Source organism: Acomys russatus, chromosome 5, assembly GCF_903995435.1.
Source record: "Acomys russatus chromosome 5, mAcoRus1.1, whole genome shotgun sequence".
Classification (NCBI taxonomy): Eukaryota; Metazoa; Chordata; class Mammalia; order Rodentia; family Muridae; genus Acomys; species Acomys russatus.
The window spans coordinates 8,683,689-8,699,919 of record NC_067141.1 but is presented as its reverse complement, the minus strand read 5'-3'; the positions used below and the strand labels follow the sequence as shown (position 1 = coordinate 8,699,919).

General features: G+C 46.8%; 1 protein-coding gene across 1 annotated transcript in view; it reads right to left on the bottom strand.

Moving 5' to 3' along the window:
• Nucleotides 1-16,231, bottom strand: part of Itgam (integrin subunit alpha M) — a 39,274-nt gene that overhangs the window by 4,908 nt on the left and 18,135 nt on the right. Inside the window, exons 9-21 of the mRNA XM_051145378.1 lie at nt 15,977-16,130; nt 14,568-14,718; nt 13,704-13,777; nt 13,404-13,533; nt 12,981-13,123; nt 11,407-11,547; nt 11,116-11,328; nt 5,482-5,612; nt 5,234-5,397; nt 833-987; nt 608-739; nt 395-468; nt 36-177 (exon numbers count right to left, since the gene is read on the bottom strand). Coding sequence (XP_051001335.1) covers nt 36-177; nt 395-468; nt 608-739; nt 833-987; nt 5,234-5,397; nt 5,482-5,612; nt 11,116-11,328; nt 11,407-11,547; nt 12,981-13,123; nt 13,404-13,533; nt 13,704-13,777; nt 14,568-14,718; nt 15,977-16,130 — 1,804 coding nt within the window. The remainder of the gene's footprint in view (nt 1-35; nt 178-394; nt 469-607; nt 740-832; nt 988-5,233; nt 5,398-5,481; nt 5,613-11,115; nt 11,329-11,406; nt 11,548-12,980; nt 13,124-13,403; nt 13,534-13,703; nt 13,778-14,567; nt 14,719-15,976; nt 16,131-16,231) is intronic.

The window sequence follows — 16,231 nt, the reverse complement described above, 5'->3', positions numbered from 1 at the left end:
AGTAGAGCCAAGGGACTGAGGAAGGACTTGGCTACCTGGTTCACTGACACCTTCCGGTAAGACAAGCCAGGTGGGTAGTAGATGGTAGCCTGGGTCCTATAGGAGTCTTCACCGTCATTTCTTACAGTCACCTCCACGTTGAAGTCCCGGGGGTCGCCCACCACCAACGTGTCCAGGCTGTGAGAATAACAAGACGGGTCATGTGGGCTTCCCTGAAGAGAGTCTGTTTTGATGGAGAGAGGCTGCAGTCCCTTGGAGAGATTAAGGCCGTTGACAGAGCAGGTACTAGGAACCTTGGGCCATGTGAATATCTCTGAAGATGCCTGGGCTCCCTCAGGGACCCAGGGACACACTGACTCGGGTGTGAGGGGATCAGTAACAGAAAGAAACTCACCCCGTGAAACGCATAGTGATGCTGAGATCATCCTGGCAAATGCTGTCACTGCCACAGTTCTTCTCAAAGGGAAACTAGAAAAACGAATAGAAAGGAAAGGAAACAGTAGAATGGGGCAATAAAATGAAATGTTTAAATGTAATTACATAAAACAGAGATGTTTTATGAGCTCCCTCTGTTCTACTCCCACAAGGCCCCAATCCTGAGACCCACCATAGCCATGAAGAACCTCTGAGCATCCATAGCCAGAACCGGCCGAAGGTCCCTGGATGAGCTCAAGGGCTCCCCGACCAGGGTATAATTGAGACGCAAGATGATGGGACTCAGAGAATCTTCCACACAGACCTAAGAGATGGTAGGGATTTGGGGATCTGCCTTCTTCAGTTTCCCAAGGCCACCCCCACCCTTACCCAGGAGAGCTGCCATTTGCCCGCTCACTGGTAAATACAGCTTCAGGGTTTCACATTTCTGTGTCAATCCAAAGGCCTGGATGCGCCTGCGCGTGTTGTTCTGTGTCTCATCAAAGAAGGCACGGGCGTGGGAGCGGCCAGGGTCTAAAGCCAGGTCATAAGTGACAGTGCTCTGGATGGCTCCTGAACGGAAAGGGAGTGGTGAGTGGTGAGGGACTGCGCAGACCAAGGTCTGTGGCCACAACTCTGCTCCAAGCTGTGGGGTTATCCACGTGTCATCTGACCTCCCTGCATCTCAGTTCATCACTTTCAAAGTAAGAATAAGAATAATTTACCAGCCAGGTGTGGTGGTGACACCTGTGATCCCAGCACTCAGGAGGCAGAAGAAGGTGGGTCACTGTGCGTTCAAGACCAGCCTAGTCTACAAAGTGAGTCTAGGACAGCCAAGGCTACACAGAGAGAAACCCTATCTCGAAAAACCAAAAAGGAAAAAGAAAGAAAGAAAGAACATGGACAGGCCAAGAAGTCAGACCATTGGCAACAACAACAAAACAAAAAAAAAAGCAAAACTGTGTTGGATTTGATCAAGTCAGTCTCTCAAGTCAGTTCTGGCTTGTTTGAAAATGAACCTGTTTGAAAGTGGATGAAACTGGAGAAATAATATATTGAGTAATAGACTTACAGTGATAAACACAAATTCTCTCTCCTCTGTGGACCTTAGCTTCTTTTTCTTTTCTTTTTTTTTTTTTTTTTTTTTTTTTTGAGACAGGGCTTCTCTGTGTAGCCTTGGCTGTGCTGGACTCACCTTGTAGACCAGGCTGGCCTCGAACTCACAGAGATCCTCCTGCCTCTGCTTCCTTGAGTGCTGAGATCACAGGTGTCACCACCACACCTGGCTGGGTTTTAGCTTCCAGTTTTTACTGGGGTCTCATTTCTGATCACAGTAAGTGTGTGTAGAGAGCAAAGCATCCCAGAGGGGAGTGTGAGAGGCTAAAGGAGACGTAACAGAGCGGAGCGAGGAGGTAATGGGATCTTTGTGCTATGAGTGTGCAGAGAGAGTACTGGATGGTAGGAAGGTTTAAGTGGGGATTGACTAGAAACAGGGAGGCGCTATAAAGGTTGATATTGTAAGCTAAATACTTTTTTTAAAACTATGCTGGCCTTATGTTGAGGTCCTTGATCCATTTGGTGTGAGTTTTGTGCAGGGTCCGCGATATGGACCCATTTCCATTATCCTACATGTAGCAATCTGGTTGGCCAGCACCATTTGTTGAAGATGCTTTCTTCTCTCCAATGTACATTTTCGGCCTCTTCGTTTAAAAAAAAAATCACATGACTGTAAACGTGGGTTTATATTGAGTCCCCAATCGTAGGCCATTGAACAATGTTTCGGTTTTTATGTCAGTATCATGCCATTTTTACTACTATGAAATCTACAGTGTGATTTGAAATCTGGGATAATGCTGACCACAAGAAAACAGTGGTTTGGTTTTTGGTTGGTGTTTTGTTTTGTTTTGTTTTGTTACAATAAGGCAGTTGATAAATGAACTCACAGTAATTGTGACAAGCGGAGGCAGGACAAAAATGCCAGTATGAAGTGAAAAACAGAGAGCTGGAAGTCCCACCCGAAACAGAGGACCGACTGGCAAGAGGTAGCTTTCTTTGAGAGTGTGACATTTTAGTAGACCAACCCACCTCTAGGGGATAGCCCATTTCCCAAGAGCATTTGGGCAATACAAATTAGACTCAGTGGGTTTTTTTTTTTTTTTTTTTCAGGAGGAGGCTTGTTTGTTTAGGAGGGAGGTAGTTGGTTGGTTTGGTTTTGGTTTTTGAGACAAGGTCTCTCTGTGTAGCCTTGGCTGTCCTGGGCTCACTTTGTAGACCAGGCTGGCTTAGAACTCACAGATGTCCACCTGCCTCTGCCTCCAAGTGCTGGGATTAAAGATGTGGCCAGCACACCCAGGCTCTCAATGGTTTTTTTTTTTTTTTTTTTTTAAGGACACATTGAGTAGATACGGAGATAGGGGTGTGTTTGAAAGGAGATGGAAGAGAAAGATGACTATGACCAAAATTCATTGTATGAAATTCTCAAAAGTCAATTAAAATATTACTTTTAAAATTAAAAATATAATTATACTGGACACCTGAGCCTACAGGCATCTATATCACTTCCCCCCACCAGGGCCAAGGAAGCTTCAAGAAAGAGGGGTGGAGCCACCTGGGCACGGTGGCACACACCTGTAAGCCCAGCACTCAGGGAGGCAGAGGCAGGAGGATGGGGGATGGGGGAGTACTGTGAAACAATCTTCTGCGTGTGGCAAGGCTATTGCAGTCAGGAACACACATCAGCTGTGGTTGCCTGCACAAGGCCTACACAGCACCCTGTCATGGACGGGAGAGGGGCTCGTGGGGTTCCACTCGTCCTGGGGGTGCTGTTGCCAGTTGCCTGGGAATAGTCATTTTCCTCACTGAGGTAGCCACTGCTAAGTTGCTCTATCCTCCAATGAATAGTTTCCCATCCATGCTTGCATCAGATTCACATACAGATTACATGAACATAGCACAGGGATTAGTTGGAAAAATAAGGAGTTCAAGTAAAGGAACAAGTGAGAATAGTGAGGTGAATCTAACTAAAATACATTGTCTACATGTATGAAATTGTCAGAATAGACCACAGTGTATGCGCATGTATGAAGTTGTCAGTAAGGAAATGAATAAATGGGAACACCAGAAAGCAAAAGGCACATCTGATTCCAATCCTGCTGTTAAAGAAAAAAAAGAACAGCCCACATTTTGGGGGACACGAATCTTTCATTCTTCATAAATTATTTTATATCAGCAAGTATCTATTGTGCATCCAAGTTGATAATGATATTATGGCTTCATGAGAAAATGTTCCTATTTCAAAGATGTTTATAGGGTGAGGAAGTAAAACGGTATGGCTTTTCTGTTTGCCTTAACATTCTTGGAATAGGCTAGCAAGATGGCTCAATGCGCAGAGGTGTCTGCTACCAAACCTCACCACCTGGATTGTACGCCCAAGCCTTCCATGTTGGAAGGAAGAGAACAGACTCTCACGAGTTATCCTCTGGCTTCCACATGCGCTCCATCACACATGTAGATGTAGGAATACATAAATCAAATTTATATTTTAAGGATTTCAAAGTGATTTAAGTCAGATGTGCAGGTGCACACCTTTAATCCCAGAACAGGAAGGTAGAGGCAAGTGGATCTCTGTGAGATCAAGACCAGTATGGTCTACATAGCAAGCTCTAGGACAGCCAGGGCTACACAAACAAAACAAAAACAAAAAGGTAATTTAAAGGGCTGGAGATGTGGCTTGGTGGTTAGGAGCACAGGCTGCTCTCACGGAGGGCCGGAGCTCTGCTGACAAGCACCCACGTCAGGCAGCTCCAGAGATCCAACGGCGTCTTCTGGACTCTGTGGGTACCCACACTCCTGTGCACACTCTTACACAGCCACACATACGTATTTAAAGGGACGTACATGTAATTAAAAACTAAAATCTTTAGAGTAGTTCTTAAAGATTCCTTGGAAAAAGAAAAACAGAAAGAACTGAATGAAGCATGTTTGGAAAAGATGTAAAACTTGTCTAAGAATACAATATGCTGCTCTCTTATTTTCTATGTTTAATACAGTTATTTTAAAAACATTTTTGATAGGTAATAATGAAATGTTAAGTTGGGATGTAGCTCAGGTGTAAACTGCTTGCCTACCGTACTCAAAGCTCTGAGTTCAATCTGAGGACCACATAAAACTGAGTGTGGCAGGATACCCCTGGAGTCCCAGCACTTGGGAGGTGAATGCAAAAAAAAAGAAGAAGCTAAGAGTCATCTTCCTGGGCTATATAACCAAGGTCAGTCATGACTACACAAGACTTTGCCTTAAAAAAAATTTTATTATCATTATTATTATATAAAGTTAAAAAAACAGGAAGTTTGATGGGCGTGGTGGTGCACACCTTTAATCCCAGCACTCGGGGGAGGGGGGGGCAGAGGCAGGAGGATCGCTGTGAGTTCAAGGCCAACCTGGTCTACAAAGTGAGTCCAGCACAGCCAAGGCTAAACAGAGAAAGCCTCTCTCAAAAATTCAAAAACCAAACAACAGGAAGTTCCAGGTGGTTATGCAGGAAATAACAATCCATGTAAATTATAGGCATAAGTACTAGGCATGGTGAATGACTAGATGCTTCCAGATGTAGCAAAAATACAAAGTATAAGACAAAGAAAGAATAAAAGGATGGAAGAGGAGGGAGGGAGGGAGGGGAGAAGGGGGAGGGGACCTAGACACTTCTCTGGTAAGGTTTGCTGGGCTGTCCCACGCATTCTAGCCAGGCTTTAAAAGGCTGTCAGTGACAGAACTTTTGTCTGCTTAGGAGACTGAGCAGACCGAGATGAGCACACCTCACCTTCTTGCAGCCGATCCTTGGTACTCTTGCGGACACGGAGGCAGACTCTGACCTCTCCAGCATCCTTGTTTTTTGGCACTTGTTCTTGGCACACAAACACACTCCTTGCTAGAGTCTTGGGATTGAATTCCATGGTGGCCTCAAGTCTCACCACGGGCTGGGCTCTAGAGGGACACACCAGAAAGCCATCAGGATCAGGCAGAGACGCTCCAAAGGGGAAGGGCTGACGCAGTGAGCTGGGTTCTCACCTGAGCAGCAGTAGGTGACCCTGGGCACCCACAGCCAGGTCTGTCAGGCCATCCATTGTGAGATCCTTGCCCCCACTCAGAGACTGCCCAAAGTACTGGAGCCCAAGGGAGAAGTGGGCGCCTGTGATCCGCTGAGGGTAAGGAAGAAGACAGAAAATACTTAAGTGTGTGACTCAGTCACCCAAGGCAGAGACTGTCTTCTTGACCACCCACACTTGTCAAGGAATTCAGATGACTAAAAACTTATGTGCATACAGCAGGTACCCGTGCAGTCCGGAAATTCCATCCTCAGGCTCCAGCCAACATCCTGATACAGGAGCTTGGTCTGGAGGAACTAATAAACACTCTACATGTATCTTTAAATATTCAAATAATCCCAATGGACAGCCCAGGTTAAGGACCACAGTTCTAAATACAAGGGAAAACATTTTGATATGACTTGAAGTAATTGAGCAATTTTTTAAAAATTATTTTTATTTTAGAACTCAAAAGGCTTCTGGAATAGAAAATAGCAACCCTACAATTCCTGCAGTGCTGTTCACTATATTTAAACAAAGAAAACAGAACTTTCCACCTTTTAAAAAAAATAAAATAAACGTATTAAGGAACTGTTTTAAGTCACAACCTCCAACAATACCCAGAGTGTTCCCGGATATCTGAATTTCCTAAGGAAGCTGAAAGTATTATGGAAGAGAAATAAAAAATATATGCTGTTTGCCCCATCCAGGTCCCATTTTCACAGTCAGAAAAATAGAAACATGGAGTATTGATCTAACCAAAAGTACATTGGTCTTCCCAAGGGAGCAGGATTCCCACACCACAGTGCTCATGTGGGGGTGAGAGGACAACATTCAGGAACCGTTCTCTCCTTCCAACACATGTATCCCGAGGTGTGGCCTCGGTCGTCACACCTGTTATCTAGTCACACGAGTGTATGTGCCACCGTGTATGTGGTGGTGAACGGACAACTTAAAGAAGTCGCTTCTCTCCGGCCACCATGTGGGTTCTGGAGCCTGAACTGAGGTTGTCAGACTCGGTGGGAAACATTTTTTCCCTGCTGAGCCATTTTGCCCCAAGTGTTTGATAACTAAGTCTAACTGGGCTTCCTCATGTCTAACAATGCATTACTTGAGATCTGTATGTCAGCACAGCACACGCGCATGCACTCGCACACACACACACACACACACACACACACACACACACACACACACAAACCAGCTGTACCAATGAAAGAGAGCATGGCGCCAATATGTGTCAACCGTGGAGTGCCCCACTGCAGCGACATGTCTAGAGTCTGTGGATTGTACTCCAGCCCAGAGAACGAGCAGAACTGCAGAAAGTAAAAGGTAGAAAAGGAACCGACTGTGGAAGAGATGTTCTACATTGTAGGAGGGTTTTCTTTAGGGGGGACGAGGTTTGGAGGGGCTGTAACAAGGTCCGAATGTACGGCTCAGGCTGGCCTTGAACTTGTTGGATTTCCCATGAGGCCTTACACGTGACCTCTTCCCACTTCTACCTCCTGTGTCCTGGCATTACTGGTGTGTCCTGCCACATCCAGCCACGTGTCTGTATATTGGAAGGGATGAGTTATATTTGTTAAGACTCACTGAATACATATTTATGCATTTTCTATTTGTATGTCTTAAAGTAACTGTGAACGAGTACTTCTAGTTACTAACCTACACGTCAAAGGGATCTGATAGTGCAACTTAATTTAAAACGCATCAGAAAGTAGGAAAGGGCTGGGTGTGGAAACACACAGCTGTAATTGCAGCATTGGGAGGCTCAAGCAGAAGGACCATGGATTTCAGGCCAGCCTAGACAGAATGAGACCGTGTCAATAAATAGATAGGTAGACAGACAGACAGACAGACGGAAAGGCGGGACAGCAAGGCTGTGTTAGGCACCCTCTACGCACCTGTGAGAATCTGAGTCTGGTGGCTCTCTAGTACCGTGTGAAAGCTAGGCATGTCTGCCTGTAACTCCAGCACTGGGGAGTGGAGACTCACAGATCCTTGGGGCTTGCTGGCCAGCCAGGCTAGCCAAAATGGCAAGACCCAGGTCATTTGCGGGGATAAGCAGAAATGAAGAAAGCCATGCTAAGTAAAATAACTCAAGCCCAGAAAGGCAAACTTTGCATGTTTTCTCTCATATGTAGAATCTAGGCTTTCAAAGGTGCTAGTGATGAAACTAACAGGACTGTCACATGATCCAAAAAGCCCCACTCCTAAATATTACTCAAAAGATTCAGAATAAGAATCTTGAAGGGATGTTAGCACATCCACATTTCTTGCCACCTTGTACTGGCTGGTTTTGTGTGTTCACTTGACACAAATTAGAGTCATCAGAGAGGAAGGAGACTCAGTTGAGGAAATGCCTCCATGAGACCCAGCTGTAGGGCATTTTCTCAATTAGTCATCAGTGGGGGTTGGCAGCCCGTGGTGGGTGGGGCCATCCCTGGGCTGGTGGTCCTGGGTTCTGTGAGAAAGCAGGCTGAGCAAGCCATGCATGGGGAGCAAGCAAGTAAGCAGCACCCCTCCACGGCCTCTGCCTCAGCTCCTGCCTCCAGGTTCCTGCCCTGCTTGAGTTCCTGTCCTGACTTCTTCCAGTGATGGATTATGATCTGGAAGTGTCAGCTGAATTAACTCTTTCCTCCCCAACTTGCTTTTTGGTCATGGTGTTCATCACAGTAATAGAAACCCTGACTAAGACACACACCATTCACAGAAGCCAAGAGATGGAATGACCTGCATGTATAATGGCTGACGACAAGTCCCCCCGACAGTGGCACCCCGACAGTGGCACCCCGGCAGTGGCACCCCGGCAGTGGCACTTTCTATAGTGAAATACGATCCTCCCCCTTATAAAGAAGGAAAATCTGGCATTTGTGCCAATAGGAATGGACTTAGAAGACATTATTCTACATAAAATAAGTCAGACACAAAAGGCCAAATCATTCCACTGCAGGGAGTTGTCTGAAATAATCAAACCACATAAGCAAAGCAGAGCGTGACAGTCTCACGAAACTCAAAGAGGAGGCAAAATGGAGGGTTGCCGACCAATGGCCAGAAGCATCTAGAGCAAGTCAGGTGTGAGAGAGCACGTCTCAAGTCTGCTAAGAGGGGAGGTCTAGTATTTGAGTAGTTTTACCATAATACATTTTTTTTTTAATAAAGGAAAATGTGAGACTGGAAAAGACCAGAGACCAGGAGACCATATGTCGTCAGCATGCTGTAGTGGGAGAGAGAACACAGGATGGGTGAGGCAGGCCAAGAACGCAAGGACTCCACAGGCAGGGAACCCATGTGGCAGTGACAGAGTCACTGAAGAGAGGACCGTTTCTGGGGCCAGAATTCAGGATGAGTCATTGCAGGTGTGAGTTACTTAATTTCAAGACCCATTACAAAAGAAAGATCCTGGGTTCACCTGTTTAAAAGCTATCACTAGCCAAGCATTGTGGCTCTCAACTCTAATCCCCACACCCAGAACCCAGAGGCTGGAAATCACCAGCCTGGGCTACGCAGCTGAGCTGGAGGCCAGCCTGGGCTACATAGTAAGATGCTTAACTTCTACTAAGAAGTTTGAAATGGGACTAGGGAGACAGAGGGTGCACAAGTGTGAGGGCCAAAGTTCAGACTCCTAGCACTCACACCAAGGCAGAACACATCTGTAATGCCAGTGCTGGGGGTGGAGGGAGACAGGTGGATTCTGAGAGCTTGCTGGCTAGCCATTGTAGCTGGACCAGTAAGCTCCAGGTTCAGTGAGAGTGCCTTAAAAGATAGAGTGGAGGACCCATGAGACTGCTCAGCAGGTAAAAGGCACCTGCTGCCAAACCCAACAACCTGAGTTCAATCCCCGAGAACCACATTTTGTTCTGCAACCCCCACGTGCAATTTTTTAAAAGATTTATTTATTATTTATACAGTATTCTGCCCGCACGTGTGCCTGCCCACCACAAGAAGGCACCAGATCTCATTACAGGTGGTTGTGAGCCAGCATGTGGTTGCTGGGAATTGAACTCAGGACCTTGGGAAGAACAGATGGTGCTTTTAACCTCTGAGTCATCTCTCCAGCCCTCCACGGGAAATTTTAAAAATCAATTTATACACCCTCACTGAGGCTCCAGAAATATTATGGGAGAGGAGGCTAGAAAGAGTTTAAGAACCAGAAAATAAAAAGAAAAGCTATGAAATGCCATCTTCTGGGCATGATGCATACATTCCCATAATGAATTCAATATAAATAATGTTTGCCAAACCCTGAGCCCAAACAAGAACAGGCCTGTCAAGAGTCAATCGCCAATGGGGAAGGGCTCAAGAGGACCTGCCACGCCCCTACTGAACATGCAACCACTGATAAAGTCTGGGAACTAGAGACTTACTGCTGTCAGATGAGTAACCAACCATTGGTGAGCCCACCAGGTCACATGGATAGCCCTGGTTAACCTCAGTGAGATTCAAGTCAAAACAAAAACTCATGATTATGTCTATGTAGGGAGAAAAGAGGGTTAGCAGAAGACAAGGGAAGATGGGGGCAAGAGAATTCAGAACATGTATGAAAATGTCAAAAGAAAAAAATTTAATTTGTGGCCTAGAGAGATGGCTCAGAACTTAAAAGCACTACTCTTGCAGAGGACCTGAGTTGGATTCCCGGCATACCAGCTCCAGGGGATCCACTGCCCCCTGACCTCAGTGGGCACTTGCAGGCATGTGGTACACATAAACTCATACAGGCAGACATGCATACGCATAAATAAAAATAATAAATCGTTAAAATAAAATTCCATTTTAAAAACATCAGAAATATGAAGAGAGGGGCTGGGCATAGTGATGCATGCCTCTAATCCCAGGACTTTGAAGGCAGAAGCAGGAGGATCTTTATGAGTTTGAGGCTAGCCTGGTCTACATAGTACATTCCAGGTCAGCCAAGGCTATATACGTAGTGAGACCCTGTCTCAATTGGGGGGGAGGGTGGCAGAATAAAGTGGAGAAATGATTAGAAAGAGCATCCCGCCACCAGACTCTGACCTCCACATCACTCTCCTGGCACACAAATACACACGTGCACACACACACACACACACACACACACATGCAATCCATACAGACTTTTAATGTAGCAACAGGAGAATTTTAAGCCAAACTCAGAAGTCTCTTCAAAAGCCCAGGATCAATGGGGTCCTATATGTCTGTGTTTCCCATGGGGTAGGATCTCCAGTACTAACACTGGAACTGATCTGGAGAGAACAGAGCTCTTGGTTACTCAGCCAGAGCTGAGATTCCAGAAGGGCGCAGCACAAGGTACAGCAGCTACCACGCATGTCTTCGTCTGATCTAACTGCGGTTCCCCAGCCAGTGCTCAACGGTTAACATGCTCACACCTGCAGCCTACCGTCCACGGCCCCAGGCCTCAGCTATGCAGTTGAGAGTGGATGCCCCGAAGCACCGCCTACCATTACAGAGAATTCATCTAAACGGGGCATCTGTGAAGGGTGTGTCGCTGTTCGCAAGGTTCCCGAAGGAGTGAAGGAAAACTGATGCCGCAGTCAAATCAGCGACTCCGATCACATGAGCATGCTCAAGGTCAGTGTGTGTGTGGTGGTGGGGGGGGGGGGGGGGGGGGGGGTCTCACCTGGCTGTGGGAGGCACTGATGCTGACTTCCGATGCTCCGTGGAAAATGTAGACCGCACCCTGATTATCCTGCTCTCCCGGGGCCCCGATGGCCACGTCTGTCAGCTTGTCCCCATTCACGTCTCCCAGCACGGTCAGAGCTGCCCCAAAGCGACCCCAGGGATGGCCCTGCTCACCATGGAGAACAGCCTCGCAGCGCCACCGTGCCCTCTGCTGAAGAGACACCCTGTCAGACCCAAAACCCTGGCAACCTTCCATCTCACACCCAGTCCCACCCAGCCCATGACTCACCCCCCTTGGCAAGGGACACACTGACACCTGGCCACCTCGGGTCTGCGCATAATAATGAGGGGCCCCGATGAGGATCAAGTTTGTGTTGTCATCCCCATCTATGTCCACAGAACAGAGGGAGGCCCCAAAATAAGAGCCAATCTGAAAGAGACAGGGCAAAGATGGCACAGTTCTTTCCGCCTATGAAGAGTCTGGGCTATGACGGAGTCCACAGGCAGACACGGTCTGTCAGCACTTAGAAGGCAGAGGCGGGAGGATCAGGAGTTCAAGGCCTTCGTACGGATATATCATAAGACTCGTCTGAAAGGAAGAGGGGGCAGAATGAGATCGTGCCTACTGGGGCAAAGCTTTTGGAGAAGATAGGACTTTCTGTACGATTTGTGGTAGTTTGAAAAAGAATGACCCCTATAGGCTCATATATTTGAATACTTAGTCACTATGGAATGGGGCTCTTGGATAGGATTGGAAGGATTAGGGGGTGTGGCTTTGACGGAGGAAATGTACCACTGGAGGTGAGTTTTGAGGTCTTCTACACACACACACACACACACACTCCCCAAGACAGAGTTTCCTTATGTGAACAGCCCTCACTGTCCTGGAACTTGCTTTCTAGACCAGGCTGGCCTCAAACTCACAGAGATTTGCCTGCCTCTAGCTCTTGGGATTAAAGCCAAGTGCCACCATGCTCAGCAGGTTTTGAAGTTTTCTAAAGCCCATGCCTGGTCCAGTATTCCTCTCTTTCTCAGCTACTGCTCTCAGGGACATGCAAGCCACCATGTTCCCCACTATGATGAGAATGAATCAAAACTCTGGAACTGTAAGCCAGCCCCCCTCCACCCCCCATTAAATGCTTTCTTTTATAAGAGCTGCCTTGATTTTGGTGTCTCTTCACAGCAACAAAATGACTAAGACATGATTCATGATACATTTTGAGAGTGAGAGAGTGAAGGAAAGAGAGAGGCTGGGAGGAGAGAGAGAGAGAGAGAGAGAGAGAGAGAGAGAGAGAGAGAGAGAGAGAGAGAATGTTAAGGTTGAAATCCAGTACTTCAGACATACTAGGCAACTGGTCCACCACTGAGCTGTGTCTCACTGAATACGCTGTTAACTAAAAGAATATATTATAAAGTCAGTGGGCTCAGCTTTTTTATGTGGGGTCTAGACATCAAATTCATGTCTTAATTATCTCTCCATGCCACCCATAGATGTGGAATTACTTCAGTATTTTAACATCTGATGTTTCTATATTGGTTATATCTTGGGTGAATGCCAGAAACAGGTAGTCATAGAAAGCTCTATATAGGTCAGATATTAACTGTATTTAAATAATTTGTTAATTGTAATTAATAAGCATTGCTGGAAATGCTGAGGCTAGGACAGGAATATAGCTCAGTGGTAAAGCACTCACCTGGCATGTAAGCAAGCGTGGGTGGGCACAACATTCCCCTGTGCAAAGCTGAGCTCGGACTCTAACATAAAGCCCTCCACAGACGGCCACACACGGCACCGGTCTGTCCTCGAATCTCTTCGTTCCTGGGTGCCTCTGCATGGTTACGCTTCCCACGCCCCACACTTACCTGGCTACCCAGGATATTAGCGTGGGACTCCCAGGCGCCAGAGTCCTGCCTGAACATCACCACCAGGCCAGTGTGCTGATATCGAGGTGCCCCTAAAACCAGGCTTTGGCTCCTGCTCCTCGTGATGACTGCAGATGCATAACCTAGAGAGAATGTTTTAGTAGGCCAAGTGTTTTCCATTGCAGACCCGGCCCCGCCTTTCCACCGTGAAAAACGATTCTTAACTAGGGCAATAGATCAGCTCCATGCCGAATGTGCTGGGGTAACTATTATGACCACAACAAAAATTAGATGTAAATTTTTTTTAAAAAGAATCATTATAGCTATCCAAAGGGCCAACTAAAGATCCAGCAGCACCCGTGTCAGTGGAGTGACATAACATCCTGACCCCTTCCTAGAATAACTCCTGCCCTCCTCACTTACCCAAGTAAGCATCGTTCATGTCTGAATCCACTCTGGTTGTGTTGATGAAGGTGACTTTATCCTTTGATGTGTGCAGGAAGGCTCCACCTGCCCAGTCAAAGCTCCCCACAGAGCCTAGCAAGGGGCCATTCTGGGGGAAAGAACAAAACAGGACTGAGAGGAGAAGAAAGAGAGGACCAGTGAAATCCACCAAAAAGCCTCCCCATGAGAACCCACTGCGGAGAGAAGCCCCAAGCCCCTGTACCTCTTCTTTCCTTTTGTGCCCCACCTTTACCCCCAGCTTAACGCAGGACCACTCACAGAGGTGATGGCAGCACTGAAGCCTTCTTGAGACATCTCATGCTCAAAGGAGCTGCTGCTTCCTGTCTGAGTGCCTGGAAGGAAGAAAACGTTCTGTGATAAAGTGAGCAGAAAAGCCTGGACCAAAGACCCAAAACCTCCTTGCCAGACACAGGGATGCTCCAGTGTTGACCTGGACACACATGCACCTTATGTGGACCGCAGCCCTTCAGCTACTGCTGCTTTTCTCAATGAAGAATGGGGTCCTCAAGGTATTTGGCCTTCCAACTTTTTCACAGAAGTTGGAGATCCAGCTTACATATGAAATGCCCTAATTTGGTCAGGTGTTGTAGCACATATAGGTAATCCCAGCCCTTGAGAGGCTAAGGCAAGAGGATTACCAAGAGTTCAAGGTTATCCTGGGCTATAAGGGAAGACTCTATCTCAAAAACAAATCCCAAGAAGAAGAAGAAGAAGAAGAAGAAGAAGAAGAGGAGGAGGAGGAGGAGGAGGAGGAGGAGGAGGAGGAAGAAGAAGAGGAAGAGGAGGAGGAGGAAATTCTCTAATTTGTAGATGTATTTGATAAATATTTGTTGGACATTTCTATGTACCACACACTATTTTAGACTGAGGAGACATGACGGCAAGTCAAACAATGTTCATAGCACAAATACATTTTTGGAAAAATCTTGTGCAGTATTTGAATCCACTGTGCTACACTTTAATCACCCTCTAGCCTAGATTTGATAATTGGAGACAAAAATCTTATCCTTGCTATTTCAAAGGGATGGAGCAAAGTCAGACCCAAATGGCTAGGGAAGAGCTAGCTGGTGCTGGGGTACAGACGCTAAGGGGGAGCTGCTGCCCTGCACCAGTCTGGCTCACCCTCAATCGCGAAGATCTTTTCCTGAAGCTGGTTCTGAATGGTGGCCAGGGCTTCAAAGTTGTTCACTCGGAACACGTGATCGCCAGCTGGTTTAGACGCAATGGTATCAAGCTCTCTGCGGGACTGAGGTTTGATGAAGGCATTTCCTACCTGTTGCCAAAGAGCAAAAGCTACACTGTATATTCTCTGAAAGTAGCAGTACCATGTAGCAAAGAAAATTCCTTGAAAAAAGATTCGGAAACGTTTTCTGTCAAATAAAGAGTTCAGTAGCGAACGCCTTAGAACATGGCTGCTGGGGACAGTTAGGCAGATCCTACATAGCACACAGAGCAATGTGGTACCCAGATGGCCGCTCATTTGTTATGTCATTCCTCCTGTAGGGAGCTGACATCTCCCCAGCAAAAGAGAATCCTTCTCACTTATTTTGCTTTTAATTCTCTCCCCTCCCCCACCCCCGTTTGTGTGTGTGTGTGTGTGTGTGTGTGTGTGTGTGTGTGTGTGTGTGTGTGTAAGAAAGAGAGACTGAGTGTGTGTCTGTGTCTATGTTTATATGTAGGAAGTGAACACTGCTTCTCTGGAAAATCAGCAAGGGCTCTCACATTGAGCCTTCTCTCCAGCCCCAAGAGAATCTTCTTCTATATGTGAAGGTCCTTCTTGCATACCATGCTATAAATTCACGACACCTTTTTCTATGTTGTCCATGGTCACACTGGCGAGCCTTATATTTTTGCCTCTTCCTGTGCATAAGCCTTTTCCCCAAATTTTACCACGACTCTTGGTGGGATATCCTGCCCCACCCACTGTCTCCGTGTCAGCCCACGATTGTTACCAGGTGTGACCAAGAATAGAAGCTTTAGAAAGCACCTCCAACATCTACTTTCTTTCCTCTCTGTCTTTATCATAAGGGTGTCCCCAGGTGAGGTCGCCGGAGAATGAGGCCCAGGGAGCAGTAGAGCTAAGTTTCTCTACTTGTTCCCAGTGAGGCCGTCTGCCCAAGCAGACAAACATAGCTCATCCAGGAGAGGAGAGGAGGGAAGAAAGGCAAGGTCAGCAGAGCCACCCACCAGCTTGCAGCTAATAGCGGCTATGTAAGTAAGCCTTGCTGAGACCAGGAAAGCAAATCTGGCCAAACTACAAGCTGATTTATATTGATCGCTGACCTGAGGATCACGTCTACATGTGCAGTATTATTGTGACCTAGATCTGTGGCAGCAGTGTGTGTGGCCACGAAGATATGTGGCAGCAGTGTGTGTGGCCACGAAGATATGTGGCAGCAGTGTGTGTGGCCTAGCAGTGGCCCTTGCCTTCTTTTAATTTTACCAACATTTGCACACTGAAGACAGAACACATCAGTAGAAAAATCGCCAATCTCCACAGATGTACCACGCCCGATATCTACATTTCCTACCCCAATAACATAGCGGATGACCCCCACTCTTTCTGCCTCAGGGATGACATCCTCATAATTCAAGGGATCCCCATATTTTTCTCCATCTGTGATGACAACAAGGATCTTCAATGCATTCTCCCGGGCCCCACTGGTTTTATGAAACAGTTCTCTTCTGTACAGAAAAGAAAATGACAGAAACAAAAGTAGAGACAGAGATGCCCTTAGCATTTGTCATGAATCAGCAACAAAGTCGCCATCGCAGGTGCTGAGCTC